Genomic DNA, 23835 nt, shown 5'->3' on the forward strand with positions numbered 1-23835 from the left:
TTACTATTTGACAGTATTCTTATTTTCTTATTTTTCCATTACTGTCTTCTGAAAGTGATTTGAATTTTAAGGTTTAGTAGTCTGTGTGTACATATGTTCAGATTTATATAAATGCAGATGAATGTTTAATTTTTGCTTTAGAAACTGTTGATTCATATTAAACCTGTTATACAGATTCTAATTAGGATATCTCACTGTACATTGTATATACATGTATGTACATTGTCATATGCCTAATTTATCAATTAGGATTTTGTCAATTTCATAAAGAAAACTACTTCTTGAGAAAGCTAGATAATAAGAGCTAAATCAGGGTTTGAAATTTCCATTGTAGAATAACTTGTATTATACTGGTTTATAGTGAATATCAAGTCATTTATTGAATTTAGTATAATAACATAGTAAAAGTAAAACATATAAAATAAGTGCCTAAACTTTTGCGTAGTCACTAGGGAGGAGAAGCAGAGTTCAGCTGTGGAATTACTTCTCCTTGTGATGCCCCTAGAGTATTAGATCATAGGTTTAACATCATCAAAACTTGCATAATGTAGAAGTCATTTGATTATTATGAAGGTCTGTTAGTTGAAAAGTTTTAGTAATTCTTTAGATCTTTTCTCAGTATTAGAAGATGTTATTGTGGAATAGATGATAATTGTAAACAAGTATGTTTCTGGAATAGTTTTGTAAAAAACTTCTGGCTTTATTCAGCAAGTAAGCTAAAATTGGAACTTGTCTAGCATTTTTACATTTATTATGATTATTATTCTGTTTTATTAGTATTTCTACATTCTATTGCTTTGTATGAATCCTTTTAAGTCATGTGCAGTGAGAAAGTATTTGTCCAACCAATTACACTGTTCACTTTTCTTGCTTAACTTATAAAAACATTTTAAGGAGTGAAACATTACTTTCTCAGCTGTGGCCATGTCCCTTCAAATTAAATTTTAGACACACTGCCTGAGACCATAAACAGCTTTAGGCATAATAATAACTACAAACCATAATTACAGTGATAACAGAAATAGTAATCATGTACTTACTTTGTGCCAGGTAGTGTACTAAGTGTTTTACATATGTCTTCTCATTTAATCTCCAACAGATTTTCCATTATTCCCACGTTAAAGGGATAAAAACACAGATTTAATGTGGGCAAGTAATATGTAGGAGCATGTGGGCAAAGCCAGGGCTTCTCCAACTCAGTCTTCAACTGCAGACTCCACAGTCAGCCACCACTTCCCCCTCTCTTTATGATTTATTTAATATAAAAAACAAAATCTAGGGCCGGCCCCATGGCTTAGCAGTTAAGTGCGCGCGCTCAGCTGCTGGCGGCCCGGGTTCGGATCCTGGGTGCGCACCAACGCACCGCTTCTCCAGCCATGCTGAGGCCGCGTCCCACATACAGCAACTAGAAGGACGTGCAGCTATGACATACAACTATCTACTAGGGCTTTGGGGGAAAAAATAAATAAAATAAAAATTAAAAAAAAAACAAAATCTTTGTAAGGAAAAGTAGAAAAATCTGGTTAATGAGTTGCCTTTTTGAGGTCTGGCTGTAATAAACATTCTGAATCTCAAAAAGTATAAACTCCCATGTGTAAAAAAGCTTAGGAAAGTGCTTCCTCAGATTTTATGTGTATTGAGCCAGGTTTTGAAGTCTTTCTGTGAAAATCTATGGATAGATTTAGATAAGATTTTAGAGCACATGAGAATAGGCCCATTTTTGATAAAACAGAAAACAGAGAAATTCACTCTTTTTTAACACATAGCTTGCGTACCTTTTGTAAAAGATAAATGTTGTAAAATGATTAAAATCTTGAGAAAAGTCTTGTTGGAAAGATCTGGAACTCCCACTGGATGAATACTCTTCTGTTACATCATCTTGATAGGTACAAGTAACGGTTCTGTCCTGGTGTACCATCTCACCAGTGGGCTGCTACATAAGGAGTTAAGTGTCCACTCCTGTGAAGTCAAGTGAGTATGTCGTGTCGTTGAGATCACAAACATACAGAATACCTGAAAAAAGTTCTCATAGACTTTTCCACATTGAATACTCTGCACTGGTGATTATTTGACTGAAAACTTTGAATAATAAATATTCATGTGCAACTAACGGCTATGCTAATCAAGATGAGTACTAACAGTTTGCTTTGTACAGGATGTTATGCAGTGGAGTATTTTTTCTCACTTTTATTGCTGCATCTTATTTATTTCTCTTAAGGTCCAGGCTATTTTCTTACTGGAAATCACTGTTTTCCCTTATCCAGGTTTATTTCTTTTGTTTTTCATTTCTATACAGATCCGTCAGTAAGATTGCTTGTGAAAAATTTGAATAGTCTTTTTAATTGTTAATTAATCTCATTTCTTTGTTTAAACACCATCAGAAAAGGACTAAAACTGTATAGCACTTATTCTTTCATTTTGAGATGTGATCTGTTTTATGAGTGCTGTGTGTGCAGAGCTATCTGAGAGAGGGCTAAAATGACAGAAGAATGCCTCTTGCTTTCTGTTTTAAAAGGCATACATATGTGCTCCGTGGCATTATTTTGCTGATTGGATAGCTATTTTCCCTTTGTTGCCCTAGCAATGATGGATTGTAAAGTTACACATGTATCGTATAAACTTATTAAATTGCCAGTATTTTTTGATGATCTTCTAACAAGTATAAGAAAGGCCATTTTTTGTCCTCTCTACGTTATATAAGAATAGGTCTCATGTATATGTTAAAATTCTTAGTGAACCCTTAGTGGACACATTATTCTGAGTAAGTGCATTTTTGGAATGGGGAAGGGTTAACCCTTTAAGTATCACAGCAGCAGATTGCGATGGAAGTTTCTGAAAAGGTTACAGTGCCTTATTCGTTCAAGCGCATTATTTTGTGGGGCAGCAGGGGTGACTGTTGATCGCCACCTTATGCTGTGCCCTCCACTGCCTCCCTAAACACATTTACCTGGAGTAGTAACGTCTTTGGAAGCGTTAGGCTTTTAGGGTGCAGCAACGCGGGTGTCTGGACCCTTCAGGTGGTTATCCGCCGTCTGTCTCTTCTTCCCGGGGCCCCTGCTGCCGCTGCTGCCGTCTGCTCTCTCTCTCTTTCCTGCCTGTAGTCCTCTTGGCGTTTGCTTTCACCCTTGACTTGTGTGTATAGTGTTTCCTTTTATGGCTAACACCAGCCAATCAGAGCTCTTCATTTAATCAGTACTTGTTCTAAAGATATGTTAAGTATTAATACTTGGCATGTATTTCATTGAATTCCCACTACAACTTTAGGTGGTAGGCACTGTAATTATTCCCAGTTCACAGAAGAAGGAACTGAGTGTTGTGGAGTAATCTGTGAAAAGGGAAATGGAATTCCGTTTAGGCCTTTCAGGCTTCACAGCTGAGCTCATATACTCTATGCATGGTATATGTGCTAGATCTCCAGTTAAAAAATGCACATAGATTAATAGGAAAGATTTTGGCAATAAGATAAAAATGTTGGCTGAACCAAGGTTCGTGCTAAGCATTTGATACATGCTTCTGGGAAGTCAAGCACATTTTCATTTTTTTCTGAACACTGAAATCTTTAATTAAGGCACAATAGCTAGTTTATCAGTAAGCTATTCGTTTTAAGTAAGATTTGTTATCCTGGATCAATCAGGTCAGAGATGTCACTAAATACATGAGTTACACATGCTATGATAGTATTTGTTATTAACACTGGAATTTATAAAGTGTTACTTGAGATACCAGATAACTCTAAGGGATGTGCTACACAGACAGGCTGGTGTTGTGAATGATCACACAAATATGCGCCATTTTTTAATGCAAATTTTCCCTCCTAATTGCCATTTTGAAGATAATTCACATTTTGTATCCAGTCATGGTGCCCAAGAGGATGCTGAAATCCTGCTGTCTTTGTGTTTCAATTAATGCAATTATAGTATTACAATTAAAAGCCATTATAAAAACTTCACAGATGTGTTATAAAAATTGCTGAACTTATTAGCAGTAAACCCAATATGTTCTAGATATTCATATGCAGATTAAAGGCCGACTTTTAGGAAGTTGTTTTTCTACCTTGTACTAAATGTGTTTTTTAAAACCACTTAAGTACTTGAATCTGATGCATACACATGACCAGGGACTGCCTAACTGCAGGTAGTTGCATCTGTGTGGTTTTGTTAAAACCATGATGTTTAACCAGTTATGCTTTACAAATATGTATTGAGCATCTTCTATATGCCTGTAAACAGACAGCATCTTTGAGGCTTATAATCTGGTGAAAGGTACCAAGAAGTAAACAAGTGGTATGTGTAGGTTTTCTTAGATTGTTAGTTTGTGTCTTTGTCCAATAAGCTAAATTTACAATAATATAACCTGCTATTATTTTCAGTGTCAGAAATTAATATAGTAGTTTATATGGGTATCAGAACATTGATTGACTCAGTATTACTTTGAGTAAATTGAGTGATTTGTGGAAAGTAAAATGATCTCTATTTTGTCTGTCTGTAAATTTGCAGAAGTTAGTTTCATATAATCATAGAACTTCAAAGCCTTTCAGAAAGTGTGTGCTCCCCTCATGCACCCAGTGTTGAGAAGTAGCCTCTGTAGCATCCCCAGTAGAGGTCAACAGGCACAACTTGGGAACCTGTAGGAGTCAGAACCCCAAACACCTGCTGATAGATTCTAAGGCTACTATTTTTCAGTAGTTAGGAATCCTGCACAGCAGTCCTAGATTGAGTCAGAAAATGAGCTGCTGTTCTTATGAGGTTTTTATAGAGCTCAGTGTGTAGTTAAACCTAGACAGTAGTTTTATAATCCTGGGAACAGTGTGGTACTCAGCTTTGTTTGACAAGAGTTTTCATTCTTTTCTTCTGACAAATAATCCTTTCCTTATCTAATCTACTTTAAAGTTCAGCTTAATTTTTATTTTCTTCAATTGATCAGTAGGAGTCAGATGTATAAGGTGCTGCTGAAATCTGCTCAAAGGCAGCGTGCTCATAGTGCTTGGTTACAAATAAGCAGCGACCCTATGTTCTGTGCTAGTCTGAACACTGGGACGTCTTGTAAACAGCGGGGAAAGCACTTCTCTGAATATGCGTGGCACTAATAAACGTAAGGAGGAGTGCCAGGCTCTTCTTGGACGTCATTCATTTAATCTAACAGAGTTTACTGAGTGCCTGTCATGTCCTGGAGAGATGTGACATGGTACCTCCCTTCAAAGAAGAGTACAGTGTAGTGAGTGTTTCTCAGCCAGTCACACTATTTCCTCAGTTGCTCAGGCTTTCAGGCAAAACCCTATTTGCCCTTTGGGTCTGAGCTAACGGTTTTCCAGGAAGCCCTGCCTGGCTCCTGAGATCAGATTCCATGGGACTCTTACAAGCGCCTGTTGAACTCTGCACCACTCTCTTTTGTAGTCAGTAATACAGAATGCACTTGTGTAATGTCTCTTTTCTACTAGATCCTAAGCTGAAGGACAGCAGTTATATCCACCTCATTCACAGCTGTATTCCCAGTGCCTAGGACAGTCACTGCTGTATTCTTGGTACTTAATAGCACAGCCATTAGCATATACTGCTACTTAACAGATTTATTGTTTAAAATAACGAATGAAGAATGGGAGGACTGGAATTCTTAATGTCCAGGGATAGTGGCATTACTGTACTGGAGCATAAGTAGTTCAGATTGCCAGCAACAAGATTTGGAGAGTGTGCTTTAAGGTTTCTGTGGGTAAACATCTGATTGAAGCTACCAGACTTAGGTAGAGGGCAGAATGAGTCCAGAATGATTCTTCTCTCCTTTTTGCTCTAAATAGAAAACTTAATGAGTACTGTTACATGTTAGGGAAGAGAAAGAGAGAAAAGAGACAAAGGGACTTTTCCAGTGAAGAATTAACCAAATTATATTGTATTCCCTATAGGTGTGGTTTGAATTTAGTGACTGAGGAGGCCTCATGAAGAAAATAGGCCTTGAGTTCCATCTTGAAATAAGAGTAATAATGATAATGATGATAATTGTTAATATGTATAGCACTTGCCATGTGCCAGGCCTTCTTCATGCACTCAGTGTTGTTATTTCTGCCCAACAGATAAGGAAACTGAGATGTAGAGAGCACAGAGCCAGTAAGTGCTGGAGCCAGAACTTGAACTCAAATGGTACTTGAAGAGGGAAGGAGAGAGGTCATTCGAGGCATGGAAATTCTCAAGATTACTGTTTTAAGCAGCCTAATCTGAGTGTTTCAATACAACTTTACATTTAAAGAGTTATAGTCCTTGATAACTACAGCAATTCCCTGCTGTTGCAAATATTATTTTTGGTTCTCTCGGGGTTATCTTTGCCCCTCTAAGAAAAGACAAGTAGGTGGCTACACAGGGGTCAATGAGGAAAGGTACTCCAGTTAAAATAGCAGACAAGGTTCAGATGATTGACAGGTAAGTTTGGTCAGGTAGGATGAGGCAAATGGTCTGGTGGCCTTGAAAGTCACATAGAGAAGTTTAGATATGATGTAGGGAGCCATTGTACCTTCTTGGACAAATGAGAGATATATTCAGAGCAGTATTTAATGCTAAATCTAGCAATAGCATTCAAATTGAAGTAGAAGTGGATAAACTAGATCAGGGGTCAGCGAACGTTTCCTGTAAAGAACCAGACAGTAAATATTTTAGGCTTTGCAGGCCATAAGGTTTCTGTCAGAACTACTCAACTCTGCCATTGTATCATGAAAGCAGCTATAGACACTATGTTGTTAAAAATGGTTGTCTCATAAACACTGATGTGCAGTTGCATATAGAACAAAGATTTAGATTTCCCTCCTAGCCAGTCTCTATTAGCTTGTAAGCAGTGTAAGGTAATAGGAGAGTGTTTCTCACTTCTTCCCATGACTCTGATGAGTCCAATTGTCTTGTGTCCGCCCTCTCTTCCATTCTCTGCAAGCCATGGTGGTGAACACTCTCCAGTTATGTTAGTGGGAAAAAACATGGACTCACCTACTCTCAGTCCCACATAAAGGAGACTCCCAGGGCGTTAGGTCGATAGGTTGCCGTCTTGTCATACATGTCTTTCTGTCTGCAATTTTTCTTTTGTGCTTTTCCGTAATTGATATACCATTTAGAACTTTCCACCACTTCCAAATCTAACAGCTCAGTTCATATGTTTGCTTCAGGAATTTCTGCTTCCTAACCAACTAGGAATTTTGATAAAATTCCTAAGTGTACTCACTTAGCAGTCTGCTCAGAATATTTTTATACCTCTAGTTTTTAAGCAGTGGAATTCTTGGAAACTACAGTGATGTGACTCTCTCCTTTGCCGGATTTTAATGGTTATTTTAATGCTGCTGTGAATCCTGATAACTAAACTATCCTGTTCTTACATTTGGAGATAAAGTTTTAATTAGAAATAATTTCATATAAGTTGGAAATATATAGTAATATAGTCTCAAATAAAAGGTCATATACATATTATTTATTAATTAACTTGTGTAAAAAAATTTAAGTCTTAGGAAAAACTTACTTTTCAAATAAATTTTTCAAACAAAAAAGGATATTAAATTAATCTTTTTAATTTCTCATTATAGGGGTATTGAATGGACGAGTTTAACTGGTTTTCTTTCTTTTGCTACCTCAACACCAAACAATATGGGATTAGTGAGAAATGAACTTCAGCTGGTTGATCTCCCAACAGGTTTGTGTATTGAGACTATGAAAAGATTTACAGTGGTTTGTCATATTGATCAAAGATGTTGCTATTTATAAAACATGTTCCAAAGTACTTTCTCTCTCCAAGGTGATCTGTGTTTATATTTTTTTTTCTGTTTATATATACATTTTTTTGTTGTTCTGTAGTAATTGTCCTAGAAAAGATCCATCGTTGTTTGTAAGGAAATTGTGTTAACTCAAGGGTGTGGTAAAAAGGAGTACCATTAGCCTGAACAGACAGATACATAAATAAATATGATACCAGTTCTGCTTTTAAGTACGTTGTTATAGATATGAAAGATGACATGAGTGGAGCCATATTAAAATAGAGCCAGAGCAGCCATTTCAGAGGAATTGCCTTGCATGTCTTGTTTTCTTTATCTTCCAAACTGGACCAAACTGCCAGCATTCCAAGGAGTCAGTAAGGCCAAGAATATCCTGTCTGTAAGGACTGATGGCACTGGACTTTGCTGATGTCTGGATCACTAACCAATCAATGAAGTACAAGTCTAGCCTTTTGCCTGATGATCAAACCTCAGGCCGATCTGTGAAGTACGAACCTAGCCTTACCTTACCAAGCATCAGTGAACTCTTTTTTAATAGGACTCACCTCATCCTCCCTTTTTCCTATAAAAACCCTAAGCCTTTCTCCTGTAATTGGGTCACTATTTGGGTTTCTACCTGAATCTGTGTTCCCTGAATTGCAATTTGATCCCAAATAAACGCTTTGCCTCTTAAACTGGTTTCTGTAGGATGACAGAGATAACACAAGTACAGTTTTAAAATAAGTCTTTGTAGTTAGACTTCATTAGATTCTCTTTTAAAAATTTTGACATTTGTAGGAAAGCCTTAAAAAACATAGGTAAGGATTGTTTTCAAATGCGCAAATTTAAAGCTTTTTGTAGTCTCTGGCTGACTGAATAGGGAAGCTTAATTGGGAGTTTAAAGACTTTACAATAGGAAACATTCTGGTGAAGTAACTTATTTAAAATTGTTAAAAACCTACAACCCAATGGGTTTCAAAATGCAGAACTTGAAAGTAGAATAAGGTGAGGGTTTCAATTCTTTTATAGCACATGCAGTGATTTTGAATAGATTTTTTTAAACAAAATTGTGTGTTTCTTTAAAATGGTGTAGCGATATGAATATATTTAGATGGTTTTAACCAATAAGATGTATATGTATGTGTACATGGATGTGTAATAAATCAAGTATATGGTTGCTTCCTTATATTCTCAATATACATTTCCAAGATATAGTTGTTCTTATCAGAGTATGTTACTAAATTTCAAGGAATCAGCCCCACCTTTAGTCCAGTATTGCTCTAGTTTCATTGGAAGTGACCTGCCCAGTGATCCCCAGATTCCTGATTTGCCAACAAACTGGCACTGGTCTCTAGTTATGTAGTAGCCCAGGGATGGAAGGCTGTTCTCTAGTATCATTCACTAAAAAAATACCTGCTCATTTTTTCCAACCAGCTCAAGTTCAGGACTGTTAGATAACTTAAAAATCTGTCTTTCACAGATTTATTTTTGAAGAACCAATTTCTAAGTGATAGTTACTGACTTCCTTAAGTGAGACACTTGAGTTCATAGATTATAGACTTTTACAGCCTAGTCTTCTAAGGAAGGCAACAGACTAGCAGAGTCTGGAAAGGATGTGGGGTGTTTGGCAAATAATAGTGAGATCCTATTTGATGGCACTGGAGAAAAGGGAGGCATGTAGGCGTTCAGTTGTCTTTGAATTGAATATGTTCTCTCTTTCGTTTAATGTAAATAAAAATCTAGGGAAAGATATTAAAATATATTTGTTCAGACATAAGGTGGAATTTGCATTTTTTAAATTATAGAAAACCATTTAGCTTCTTTGGCAGTTAACTGATTCTTATCATTCCCCAATTTCAGTTTTTAGAGACCTTTTGATAGGAACATGTCAAAGTATTTTAGTTGAGTATTTTGCATATGGGACAAGAAATCTTAAATACCTATTTAAAGAGTGTTTTCCCCATTAGTCAGTATTTGTAAGCATGGAATGTTGGTATTACTTTAAACATACCAGTAGTTTTTACAGTAGATAATTACTTTACCATAGATGCGTTAAAACTTTGGAAGTTGATATTTCTAAATTTCTAAAATTAAATTATTTGAAAGAAACCACAGAAGGAATTCAAGAAACTATAACAAATGAAAATATTTTTTAATAAAATAAATATTTGAATGTAAGTAGTAAATTATTGGTCTTTAACTTATAATAACTTTTGAGAATACTTTTTGAATTTAGATTATTAGAAAGATTAGAAGCAAATGGAAGAATGAACAGGAGAACAGAAGGTAGCACAGATCGGATTACACTGGTGTAGCTTCTTGTTTCATGTGTGTTTTATGTGCTATTTTCAAATTTTCTTTAATATTTGCAATTAAAGGTAGGAGCATTGCTTTTCGAGGTGAACGAGGCAATGATGAGCCACCCATCGAAATGATCAAAGTCTCTCATTTGAAGTAAGTGTTAACCTAAAAAAATCTATGGTGTTATCACAGTGGAATCTCAAAGATTTTTTTTTATATATGTAAGGAAGCGAGAATGTACACTAGAACGCATATAGAGTTTCTTAGTGATAACAAATGGTGGTAGGCAGCCATATCAAAGAAAATATTTTGGTCACAATATCAAGTTGCTTTTGCTTTTAACTCTCCCCTTCTAAAAAGATGAGGTAACTTTTGTATGAATCTTAACATGTCATTGGATTGGTAAAAGACGTAACCCCGTTTTGTTCTGCTATAGCTATATTGATGTAAATGCCTGTCACCCACTAAGAAAATGTTTGTTATCTAATGAAATTCTTATGCACTTCTACCTCAGCATGGGTTTATTGCATGAAAGAACTCATTTTCTTTAGTTATAATTTAGACCCATTTTAATTCCAGTAAGTTTTTAAGTTTTTTTGTTCCAAGGGAAAATACATATAAAACAGAATTATTAGGGCCGGCCCCGTGGCTTAGCGGTTAAGTGCGCGCGCTCCGCTGCTGGCGGCCCGGGTTCGGATCCCGGGCACGCACCGACGCACCGCTTCTCCGGCCATGCTGAGGCCGCGTCCCACATACAGCAACTAGAAGGATGTGCAGCTATGACACACAACTATCTACTGGGGCTTTGGGGGAAAAAATAAATAAAAAATAAAAATTATAAAAAAAAAAAAACAGAATTATTAAAAATAGAGACTGAGTGAAAATCAATCAAAAGAACAAAGGAAAAAGGAGAAAGGTCTCTAAAATAGTTTTCAAAATTGCTTTAGCTTTTCTACGATCTTTGTATTTGCATATAAATTTTAGAATCAGCTTATCAATTTTACCAAAAAAGCGTGCTGGGCTTTTGATTGGGATTGCATTAAATCCATAGATCAATGTCGGGAAGAATCAACATCTTAACAAGTTTTGTGATTCATGAACGTCGTGTATCTCTCCACTTAATTTAGTAGGTCTTGTCTAATTTCTTTCAGTAATATTTTATAGTTTTCAGTGTATACGTCCTACACATCATTTGTTAATTTTTTTTTGTTTTTTCTTTGATGCTATTATAAATGATATTTTTTCTTTTTTTAATTTGTTTCTAATTATTCATTATTTGTATACTGAAATAGTTAATTTTTTGATATTGACCTTGAGACCATGCTAAACTTAGTTATCTGTTCTGGTAGCATTTTTGTTGATTCCTTAGGATTTTCTGTATAGACAAATCATATTGATTGCCAGTAAAGACACTTCTGTGTCTTTCTTTTCTGTTCTATGGATGTTTTATTTCCTTGCTTTGTTACGCTGACTACGACCTTCAGTACAGTGTTGGGTAGAAATGATGAGAACTGACATCTTTGCTCTGTTCATGGATCTTATGGAGAGAGCATTCAGTCTTTCAACATTAAATATGTTAGCTGTAGACTTTTTGTAGATGCCCTTTATCACGTTGAGAAGGTTTTCTATTCCTAGTTTGCTGAGACTTTGTGTCATTCACTAGGTGTTGAATTTTGTCAGATGTTTTTCCTGCAGTTATGGACATCATCATGTGGTGTGTTTCTGTTTTGTTCTTTAAGTCGGCTAATATGGTGAATTGCATTGATTGATTTTTCAAATATTAAACCAATGTTAATGTTTGGTCATTTCTGGGATAAATTCCACTTGGGATAAATTCCACTTGGTCATGATGTATTACTGCATTTGATTTACTAATATTATTTTGTTTTATTACTGGGTTTGATTTGCTAATATTTTATTCAGGGTTATTCAACATCAATGTTCATGAAGGATATTGGTCTAGTTTTTGTGTGATATCCTTGTCTGGTTTTAGAATCAGGGTAATGTTGACCTTGTAAAATGAGTTGTGAAATATTCCCTCCTCTTCTTTTTTCTGGACGAGTTTTTGTAGAATTGATATTATTTCTTCCTTAGATAGGAAGAATTCACCAGGGAATCCATCTGGGCCTAGAATTTTCTTTGTGGAAAAGTTTTTAAATACAAATTCAATTTTTTTCATAGATGTAGAGCTATTTAGGGTAGTTTTTTTTTTTTCAATGAACTTTTGTAGTTGGTGTTTTGCAAGTAATCTGTCCATTTCATTGAAGTTGTTGAATTTATTGACATAAACTTGTTCATAATATTCTTATTCTTTCATTATTGGTGTGATCTGACTGTTGTCTCTTATTCTTGAGATCAGTAAATTATGTCAGTCAATTTCATTGATCTTTTCAAAGAAACTCGTTGGGTTTCTTTGATTTTTCTCTATGGTTTTCTATTTTCTGTTTCATTGACTGCCATGGGGATCTTTTTCTTCCCCCCTGCTGACTTTGGTTTTAATATGTTCTTCTTTTTCTAGTTCCCTAAGGTAGAGCCTTAGATGATTGAATTAAGGTCTTTCTTTAACATTTAATATAAGCATTTAATGCTGTATAAGCACTACTTTTCCTGTACCCAACAATTTTTTGTGTGTGTGTGAGGAAGACTGGCCTGAGCTAACATCCGTTGCCAGTCTTCCTCTTTTTGCTGAGGAAGAGTAGCCCTGAGCTAACATCTGTGCCCATGTCCCTCTATTTTTTGGTAAATGGGATGCCGCCACAGCATGGCTTGATGAGCAATGCGTAGGTCCGCCTGGGATCCAAACCTGTGAACCCCGGGCTGCCGAAGCAGAGCGCGTGAACTTTTTTTTTTTTTTTGTAGTGAGGAAGATTAGCCCTGAGCTAACATCTGATACCAATCCTCCTCTTTTTGCTGAGGAAGATTGGCCCTGCGCTAACATCCATGACCATCTTCCTCTACTTTATGTGGGACGCCACCATCACATGGCTTGACAAGTGATGCTTCGGTGTGCTCCCAGGATCCAAACCTGCAAACCCCAGGCCGCCGCAGCAGAGCGTGTGCACTTAACCGCTACGCCACCAGGCCTGCCCCCAGAGTGCGTGAGCTTAACCACTACACCACTGGGCTGGCCCCCTCCTGTACCCTACAATTTTTGATAGGATGAGTTTCATTTTAATGTACTTTATAATATTTTTAAATTTCCATGGGATATTTATAGATACGTTATTTTAGGGGATTTTTCCAGGTATCTTTCTGTTAATTTCTAGTTTCTGTTAGGGTCAGAGAGCATATTTTATATATTTCAATTCTTGTAAATTTAATTCGATGGTTATGTGGCCAAGAATATGGTCTCTCTTAGTGAATGTTCCATGTGCACTTGAAAGGATTGAGTATTCTGCTGTTATTGATAAGAATATTCCATAAATGTTGGTTCAAGTTGCTTGATAGTTATCCAAGTCTTTTATGTTCTTACTGATTTTCTACCTGCTTTTCTATGACCGAGAGATGAGTGTTAAACTTTCTAATTTTGTGGATTTATTTCTCTTTTGAAGAACTCAAGTTCTCTCTTTGGGTATTTTTTTTTTTTTTTTTTTGTGAGGAGATCAGCCCTGAGCTAACATCCGCCAATCCTCCTCTTTTTTTTTGCTGAGGAAGATGGCCCTGGGCCAACATTTGTGCCCATCCTCCTCCACTTTATATGGGACGCCGCCACAGCATGGCTTACCAAGCAGTGCGTCGGTGCGCGCCCGGGATCCGAACCAGCGAACCCCGGGCCGCCGCAGCGGAGCGCGCGCACCCAACCGCTTGCGCCACCGGGCCGGCCCCTCTCTTTGGGTATTTTAAAGCTGTTATTAGGTACCTACATATTTAGTATTGTTATATCCTTTTGATTGACTTCTTTATCATTGTAAAATATCCTCTTGGTCTTTGGTAATATTCTTTGTTCAGAAGTAAGTCTGAGTTGTCTAATTAGTATAGCCACTCCAGCTTTCTTTTGATTAGTGTTTGCATGGTATCTTTTTCCAACCTTTTACTTGTAACTTATCTGTGTCTTTATTTTTAAAGGTCATTTCTTGTAGACCGCATATAATGAGGGCTCGTTTTTCTGTTTGCTCTAACAATCTCTGCTTCAATTGCAGCATTTAAATTATTCATATTTAATGTAATTATCAATATGGCTTATGTTTAAATCTACCATCTTGCTGGTTATTTTCTATTTTTTTCATTTAAATAAATTAATAAAGATAGGTTTTTATTTATTACGCTTAATTTCTAATATGCAAACTACCACTTGTTATAACCCACATAAACAGAAGTTCTTTAAGCGCCGTCCTCAATAATTTTTAAAAAGGTAAAGGAGTCCTAAGACTAAAAAGTTTGATAATGGCTCAGTTAAACTATATGGACTCCAGTTTCTTGTTTCCAGTCGATCTTGACTCTACACATGCCTGCTAAATAATACATCTAAAACAAATGATCACATTATCCCCCCTACTTCAAAACTCAGCGATCCACTGTTCTCTGCAGAATAAATCTCTACATACCCTAGCCTGGCATTTTAGGGTGTCTTAGATCTTTTATAATGTCATCCAAAATTCTCATTTTTTGAGAATTCTCAAAATCATCATCATTCTCATGATGATTGCTGTCTTGTACTCTGCATTTCAGGTAGCATGTTCCCCCAAACACACTGTGTCCTATCCTGTCTTTTGCCATTTGTAATTCTGCCTGAATGCTGTTTCCCTATTATCAAAATTAATCTCTTCTTTCATAGTGAATCTTTATAGCATTTACCAGATTGTCTTACATTCGTTATTTACATACACGCCTTTATATGCCTTTCTATTAGATATAATAAAAAATGTAATATATTGCTTTTGTGTAAATCCATCATGGTTTATAAAATTCTTTTATGTGTGCCACCCATTTTTTTTTTATCCTTATAGCATTTAGTGAGGTAGGCAAGACAGGTGTTATTAACCCCATTTTAAAGGTAAGTAGAATAAAACTCAAAAAGGTTACACGGTTTGTCTGAGGCCACATAATTATCAACTGGCAGACTTGGTCCTGAGCAGGAGAACTGAGTACAGGGATCTTCCTACTCTGTCACATTTCCTCAGTGCCAGCCTGACAGAAACTTTATGTACTTTTTCATTTAATTTTTATCATAACCTGCATACGAGTCCATTGAGGTGGGTAGTGGTACTCTCATGTCATGTATGAGAAAATTGAGCCTTGGCGGGGTTACTGTTAGTTGTGTCACTAGGATGTGAACTTGTGCCTTTTCTCATTCTTTCTTCAGAGTGGGGCTACTTGCCTAGTTACGGCTTTGTGGCTCTCAGAGGTCATCTTAGGGCCTTACCTTCTTATGACTATTAATCATGAGGGCTAAATGTTAGTTTAAATTGTCTATGTTTAGCATTGCCATTTGAGTTTTCTGATTTACTGAACTTTTTATTTGTACTACTTATGGTGAAAATTTTGCAAAAAGGGGCTTACTTAGTAATTTTGTTTCTTTTAGGCAGTATTTGGCAGTTGTATTCAAAGATAAACCCCTGGAATTATGGGATGTTAGGACTTGTACCATTCTTAGAGAAATGTCCAAGAACTTCCCTGTAATAACTGCTTTGGTAAGTTATGACTGAAGAACTAAACAATTTATTTAGGCATGTATATATGTGGTGAATATTTTTCTATAGCTTGAGTTGAAATCATTACTGCCGTGTATTTTCTTGTGAAAAGTGTGTGTTCAGAGAAGATGATCTAAATAAATGGCAATAACTCTTTTTTTTGGATAGGTTAAGCTAATATTACCTTAGTGCAATTCCAATTAAAATTTCATTTAGATATTTTGAGGAACATGATAAACGTATTCTTAAAAGTTTATGAAAGAATACAGGTCATAATAGCTAAGTCAGCCTTGAAAAAGGAGGAGTAATATGGGGGGTGGGGGTATGTCGTATTGGCCCAAGAACAGGAAATGGACCCGCGTCATAAGGAGCTCATTAACAGACCCCTGAATATTTGGGAACTTACTATACAGGAAAGGAGCACACAAACCCAAAGGAAGGATGGACTGTTCAGTAGACAGTATTAGGAAAGCTGTCTCACTTTATGGAGAAAAATACTAATTCTTGTCGTAATACCATCTTCAGAGGTGGCCTCCATAGGATTAAAGACCTACATGTAAAAAAGTAAAGCTATAAAATTAATATAATCTAATATAAAAGAATATTTTTGTGTTCTGGGGGCAGGAGAGAACATTAGAAGCTGACACCAAAAGGCAAAAAAATAATGCATTTAATTACATCGATTGATGCTTTCTGTTCGATGAAGGACAACAATGTCAACGTTAAATATAGAAGACAAGTTGGAAAAAGAAACTTTCCAATGTCTAAAACTGACAGGGGACTAACTGATCCCTCTAGGGAATTAGTATTGTGGGACCTCCTGCACATAAACAATGAAAAGAACAGGAACCCCGATGGAAAGATGGACGAAGCCTGTGAGCTGTTAATGAATGGCAGAGCAGCCTGAAAGTCCAGCAAGCATATGAAGAAAAACTCAGTTTTTAGAGATGTGCAAAGTAAAATAGCTGTGATATACCTTTTAGACTAACGAAAAGTGGAAAGCCAGATGACGTCAGATGTGGGTGTAATATGGGCTGTAGGAATCCTTATGTGCAGGTGGTAGGAATGTGGACCAGTGGAGCCATTCTGTAGAGCAAGCTGACGGCACTTAGGTAAACACAGATATCCTCTGTGCTCCAGCTGTTCAACTCCTGGTCATAAAGGAACTTTTCTGAGGATAGTGACTGCGGTGTTAAATTTGTCAGGATCAGAGTTTGGAGGCAATCTGGGGGTCCTTTGCTGAGAGACCAGACAGACTAAAAGTTGGTGGATGCACCCTTGGAGTATTATATAGTGTGCAGAAACAACAGAGATGGAACTTAAATACATTGTGCTGAGTGAATAGAGTTAAAAACAGAATGAGATATATAACACGGTACATTACAATTTATGTAAATTACAGATACATGCATGTAAAATAACTACGTTAAGAATTTATACATACAAGAGGATATTACATTAAGTGCATTAGAATAGGTGAAAATATAAAATCATAAGGAAATAAAACAAGAGGTTTGAGGTGGACCTATGGGTGATAATGGGTCATGATTAGAGGAATATGGTTATCTTACCCTGTGCACCTAAGGCAGAGTGGGTGGAGGTAGGGAATAGGAGATACCATAATTGAATTTATTATTTTCATTTTATGGAAAAAGAAGGCATCAAAAGGTTAGACCTTTTGGAAGTTTGCCATTAAACTCTTCTACCTTAAGCTCTAATTAAAGATCAGAGGTAGGGGAGGTAGAGGTAGATTATTAAAATCCGCTACCTTAAGCTTTAATTAAAATGCATTCGTTCAGCTTTTCTAGAAATAGGTAAAACCTAAGAACAAGTTGTGAATTTCTGTGTAGTAATAATAAGTGGTACTTGGCAATGATGAATATGCCCAGCTGTTCTGAAAGGATTCTTTGACAGAAGGAAACTGAGCACTTTTAGTGTGTATGTCTTTGCTTCACAGGAGTGGTCACCATCTCACAACTTGAAGAGCCTGAGAAAGAAGCAGCTGGCCACCCGCGAGGCCATGGCCCGCCAGACCGTGGTCTCAGACACAGAGCTGAGCATCGTCGAGTCATCTGTGATCAGGTGCAGTGTGCTGTTTCCTGCCGCTGTCATTTGTAATATCCTTGTCATGGTTGGGAATGTGACAAGTGTGATCCAAAGGCATCTCTAGTAGCAAGTTACACTTTGCTTTTGAACATACTTTGGTGTTTCAGTACATACCCAGCTTACTGACAAGTTAGTTTTATCATTGCATTGCTTAGTGCAGTCAGTAAATTATATGGTAATATCCGCACATCGACACCTGCTGGTGAGTATGATCATTCTCAGTGCCCTTCTGTTCCATAAACTTCAGCTTCTAAAATTCAAGTAAACATGGCATGAACATACAGATAGATCATATTGTCATTTATGTACACCAAAGAAAATATATTGAGAATTCTAAATTTATGTACTGTCTCCATCTCCACCAATTTTACAAATAAAAAACCTCAGAGAGAATGATGTGTCAAGGTAAGACCTCTCTTCTGCTGAGGAGTGTTCTGCAGCAGAAACAACAAAGAGGTTTCTTTTTCGTGTGTGAAGTCTGAATCTCTGCGTTCCTCTGCACAGGGTACATGTTCTCTCGTACTATGACTATTTGGGAGTAATTTGTATTTTCCTATTATTAGCGGGGCAAAGATTAGTTTCAGGCTTTTCATCTTTTTTTAATGGTTTGGATCTCCTGTTAATGTATGTGTATTTTGGAAGAGTTAATTATGAGTGTCTCTCTAGGGAAAAGAAATACGTTTATCTTATTTCTCCCTATCCCAAAGCTTGTTGCAGGAGGCCGAAAGTAAATCTGAACTCAGTCAGAACATCTCTGCCCGGGAGCATTTTGTGTTTACCGACAATGACGGCCAAGTTTATCATCTCACTGTTGAAGGGAACTCCGTGAAAGATAGTGCTCGAATTCCACCAGATGTGAGTCCACCCCTTGATTAAATCTTCATTAAGAGTCCTTATTGAAGATTTTGTTGGTTCCATGTCCAGTGAAGCTGTAGTAAAGTTGGAAGGCTATTTCAGAAGTTTAATGTAAATAAACTTTACTATTTTAAGGAGATGTTATCATTGATTAAACTTGTTCTGACTGCTAGAGAATAGTATTATAACTACTTTGATTAAATATTTATCATGTGCTACTCATTTTTATGCCCATAATAATCCATGAGTAATTATTTCCATTTTATCTCTGACAAAAGTGAGGGAGAATAAGTGACTTTCCCAAAGTTACCCAGCTTAGTGAGTGGCAGTTTTAAACTCAGGGCTGTCTATCTGATTCCACTGTCTCTCCTCTTTCCATTTCAGGCATTACCCTGAAGGATTTGACTTACAACCTGGTATTATTTTTGGATAATAGTAATCAGGTTGTAAGTGTAATAGCATTATTAACATTTACTAATTTATATATATGTATCCTTTTCATGGCCTTGTCCAATCCTCTAAGGTTTCGTGGTTAATAATTTGTGTCAGCATGTATCTCACAGGTTGTTTTTAACAGATGGAATAAGAAAATGTTTTTGTTAACTAATACTACTATAATGGTTAAGTGGAGGCATGAGATGATTTCTTGAAGTATACGTATTTATTTAAAATTGCCATCTAAAAATGGACTGTTGTAGGGGCTGGCCCCATGGCATAGTGGTTAAGTTTGGCTTGCCTCAGCAGCCCAGGTTTGGTTTCTGGGCGCCAACCTATACCACTTGTCAGCTGTGCTGAGGCAGTGACCCATATACAAAATGGAGGAAGATTGACACAGATATTATGTTAATTCAGGGCTAATCTTCCACAAGCAGAAAAACAGGAGGATTGGCAACAGATGTTAGCTCAAGGCGAATCTTCCTCAGCAAAAAATAAAAAAATAATATAATAAAAATGGACTGTTTCAGGGGGTGGCCCGCTGGCATAGTGGTTGGGTTTATGCGCTCCACTTTGGCGTCCCGGGGTTCATGGGTTCGGATCCTGGGTGTGGACCTGCGCATCGCACCGCTCATCAAGCCATGCTGTGGTGGCATCCCACATACAAAATGGAGGATGATGGGCATGGATGTTGGCTCAGGGCCAATCTTCCTCAAGCAAAAACAGAAAGATTGGCAATAGACCTTAGCTCAAGGCCAATCTTTCTCACCAAAAAGAAAAAAAAAAGGACTGTTTCAGTTGAATGCCAGCCCCCATATTTTACACGTGGCTCAGGGTTCTCATGAGGTTGCAGTCAGGATGTTGGCTGCAGCAGGAGGATCTACTTCTACGATGGCTCACTCACATGGCCACTGCAAATGAGTGCTGGCTGTTGGTGAGAGGCCGCAGTTCTTCCTCATGTGGACCTCTCCATAGGGCTGTCTGAGTGTCCTCATGACATGGCAGCTGGCTGGCTCCAGAGCGAGTGATCCAAGAGAGCACAAAGCAAGCTGCAGTGTCTTTTAGGACCTGGTTTCAGAAGTTACACTCTGTCATTTCCGCAGTATGTTATTGGTTCACGTGTTAGCCCTATTCATTGTGACTACCAAGGGACATGAATGTCGAAAGGCAGATTCAGCGGGGGCCTCTTAGAGGCGGGTACCACATCTTCCTTATTAACAGCTTTAGAAGAGTTGAGGGCATCCAAACAACCTTCTCTCCTAAAAACAGAAACTAACAGGAAAGTGCTTTTCACACTGTCATTTCATTTTTATTATCATATAGAACAAGTCATATCTGAGACTTATTTTGAACTATCTCTAATATTGCCAAACATTTTCACTAGTTTGAAGGGTGAAAATAATAATGCAAATGTGAAAGATTGATATTCGGTAGTTACAATAGGAAAAGTAACCTAAGTGTGTAGAGAGAAAAACTATAGTGAGAGAATGCAGACATAAGAGTTGCGGGGTACTGTAGCTGTCCTTGGAGAATCACAGTTCGCTCTCTTAGTAATACACGTATTCCTCCCTCAGAACCCCAGGGAAGCCCAGTGGGGCTCGTCTAGTGCCACTCGCGAAGAGCTCAGTCTCTTTGTTTTCTCATCACTTCACATTTGAGATTAGAATGTAGAAATAATCCAATAATTTTTGAGATGCCAGTTCCCTACCACCCCCTAAAAAATTGAAAATTTCTGGACGTTAGACTCATGTTTTCCTTTTCATAAGTGGATGATAATTGCACCACACAGCTTTTAAGATTTTATCCTTTCTCGTGGGGGCCTGAAGTCAGGATATAGCAAGGCTCTATTCTGCCTGCCAGATCCTTTTACTCCACAGCTAGAAGCAGCTTCCTCAAGGAAAGACCAGCCTAATAAGGATCCAGCCTCCAATGAAATTACTACATATGTTAGAGCAGATTATTCTTAGGGAAAGGTAATTGAGCGTCTACTATATAATACACAAGGAATTGGTTTTGGTTCATTATTTTTATTTTCTGTAATTAAAATATTTTCCTAGTACTATAATGTAAGAATGTAGGCAGAGGTTTTGTTTGCTTATTTTAATCCGGTATTTCTTTTACCCTCTTTCCAAATGTAAAGTATGAAACATTTGTTTTGAGTTGAAACTTTCCCTCTGGAATTTGGCTCCAGAACTATAGAGTATATAAAAATGATAAAAAGAAGAGAAAAGCTTGGCGTATTTTAAATTATGTTTGCATGGAGTGTCTGTATTTGACTGCCTGTATTCAGAAGACTGGAACAATGGGACAGAATGAGTATCTCTGCTTTGCTGCCAGCCTTACTTCTGGTCGTTTGAACATCATATTTTACGTGTAGGCAACACCCAGTGTCTACTAATAATACTCGATTAAGTTTTAATCTTACATTATTTCTCTTGGGATTATTTGGAGCCACAAAGCAAGTTTGTGCCACATCCTCTGAAAGCACCTTGGTATCTCCATATGGCTTATATCCCATCAACAAAGTCTTATGTAGAAAGGTCTGGATTATTTAATTGTACAGTGGTATTAATGCATCACATGTAATTCTAAGCTGGTAACACTGATTTCTGGGCTAATTTAAACTTTAATATTCTAATATTTAGCAGTTAGAAAGTAAGATTATAGAATGTGAAAGTTTTAAACACTGAAAAGTAAATTTAAATGCATATTCTTAATTAAATGTTTTGTTAATGTGGTCAGGAGAATAGAAATAAGAATTGGGAGTGTTGCTTCATATTTTACAGAATTCTGTTTATTTAACATAACTTTCTAAGTTTTTAATTGTCAAATTCATTAAAATATTCTTTTTTCTTTTGCTGAGGAAGATTACCCTAAGCTAACATCTGTTGGCAGTCTTTCTCTATTTTGTATGTGGTCGCCACCACAGCATGGCCACTGATGAGTGGTGTAGGTCCACGCGCAGGAACCAAACCTGGGCCGTCAAAGTGGAGTGTGCCAAACTTAACCCCTAGGCCACCAGGGATGGCCCAAAATATTCATTTTTAATCCAGTTTTTTCTGCCACTAAAATTTACACGGTGTTTGGTGTATGTGCTGGTCTGTTAATAGTCAGTTTGGCAAATGCTTGGAGCTTTCCTACTCCCTACTATGGATACCATGAGAACTAAGCACGTGAAGTTTTATATTCTGTAAATGCAAAAACAAGATTTCTCTTAATAAGTAGAGAAGTAATTGAGCAATAATATATTTAATAGCTAACGTGTATTGACTATTTACTGTGTAGCAGGCATTGTTTTAAGGCCTTTACCTGTATGAATTTATTAACACTAATAGGAACTCCTCAAGTTTCATGAGCTTACCCTACTTTATTGATGATAAATCCAAGACACAAAAAGATTAAGTAAATGTGCCTCAAATCACACAACAAGTTAAGTGATAAAGCCCAGGCAGCCAACTCCAGAGCCCAGGCTCCTCAGCTCGCTATCACACTACCTCTGTGCATTTGTTAGAGCTGCAGACTCCTTTCTTCCCCACTTAGTTTTTACAGTAGTGTTTCATTCTTGTATTTGTGTTTTCATATGTAACTTCTTTGCAAAGCTTTCTGTGAATTCAAATTGTGCAGATGCCTTTAATATACAATATCTCTTCATCTTCATTATTCCAGAAGGTACCAGTGAAGCTCTGGATCCTCTGTCCATAGAAAAATTACTGCACCATTAGTTATCAAATGGCTTTGAGTCCCCCCCAGAATAGATCTGTTTATCCTTTAGCAGTGAGAGAAGTTGGAGACAAGCTCTCTGGAAAGGATTTACTTTCCTTCCCTTTTTTCTTCCTTTAATTTTCTTTTCTTTAAGGTTTTTCTTCCTTAAAGACATCCCTTCTCTATATATCTAGTTCAGATAACTTAATAGATATCAAATTGAAATCTCCTGTTTCTTCGTGATTGAAATTGTTATGCTAGGTAGCTCTTTTAGTCTGCAATGTCTGTCTGTTAGTGTTTGATGGCATCTATGCTAAACCAAACCATTTATAATTACATTTTATTAAAATATCTTTATTATTTCATCACAGTTATTAAGTAAAAATATCTATTAGGACAGTCTCTAAGTAGTGAAATTTATGTATATTTGTTGCTGTTGTCTTCTAGGGAAGTATGGGTAGTATTACCTGCATCGCTTGGAAAGGTGATACGTTAGTTCTTGGAGATGTGGATGGAAATTTAAATTTTTGGGATTTGAAAGGCAGAGTATCCAGGTATGAGTCAAGTGTGCAATCTTATTATTTGGTTAAAAAAAAAAAGTAACCTCTGAGTGAGATTCCAGTGGAGGCATGTGACTTAGTATTTATAAGCAGAATCACTAAACATGGCCAGGTGTAGCTTGGACCTTTGGGTCTCTTGTCACTGAACTTGAGAGGAAGGGCCTTGAGCCAAGCCCTGGATCATTCATAGCATACCTTATCTGCAGGTGGCTCATGCAGAAGTGCTGCAGACCCTTTCTGCCAGGTCTGCCCCTTTTCCAGAAAGGACAGTGGTTCTCCCATCACCTGACCTTGTCAAAAATGGAAACAGAAAGAGACGTTGGACGTGGTTTCTGGTGACGAGATGGTACTCTGCTTCATGTTGGTGTCTTGGTTTTTGTTTGTTTGTTCTCAGAGGGATACCTACGCACCGAAGTTGGGTGAGGAAGATTCGTTTTGCTCCTGGTAAAGGAAACCAAAAGTTGATAGCAATGTACAATGATGGAGCTGAAGTGTGGGATACTAAAGAGGTAGGCCCAGCCCCACGAGGGTA

At 37.1% G+C, this 23835-nt stretch overlaps 1 protein-coding gene across 1 annotated transcript in view; it reads left to right on the top strand.

Moving 5' to 3' along the window:
* WDR11 (WD repeat domain 11) overlaps positions 1-23835 on the top strand; it is a 59113-nt gene that overhangs the window by 19181 nt on the left and 16097 nt on the right. Inside the window, exons 11-18 of the mRNA XM_058544134.1 lie at positions 1887-1971; positions 7550-7656; positions 10093-10168; positions 15537-15645; positions 17603-17727; positions 18459-18606; positions 23191-23297; positions 23698-23812. Of these exons, the coding sequence (XP_058400117.1) occupies positions 1887-1971; positions 7550-7656; positions 10093-10168; positions 15537-15645; positions 17603-17727; positions 18459-18606; positions 23191-23297; positions 23698-23812 (872 nt within the window). The remainder of the gene's footprint in view (positions 1-1886; positions 1972-7549; positions 7657-10092; positions 10169-15536; positions 15646-17602; positions 17728-18458; positions 18607-23190; positions 23298-23697; positions 23813-23835) is intronic.

This window comes from Diceros bicornis, chromosome 6 (assembly GCF_020826845.1).
Source record: "Diceros bicornis minor isolate mBicDic1 chromosome 6, mDicBic1.mat.cur, whole genome shotgun sequence".
NCBI lineage: Eukaryota > Metazoa > Chordata > Mammalia > Perissodactyla > Rhinocerotidae > Diceros > Diceros bicornis.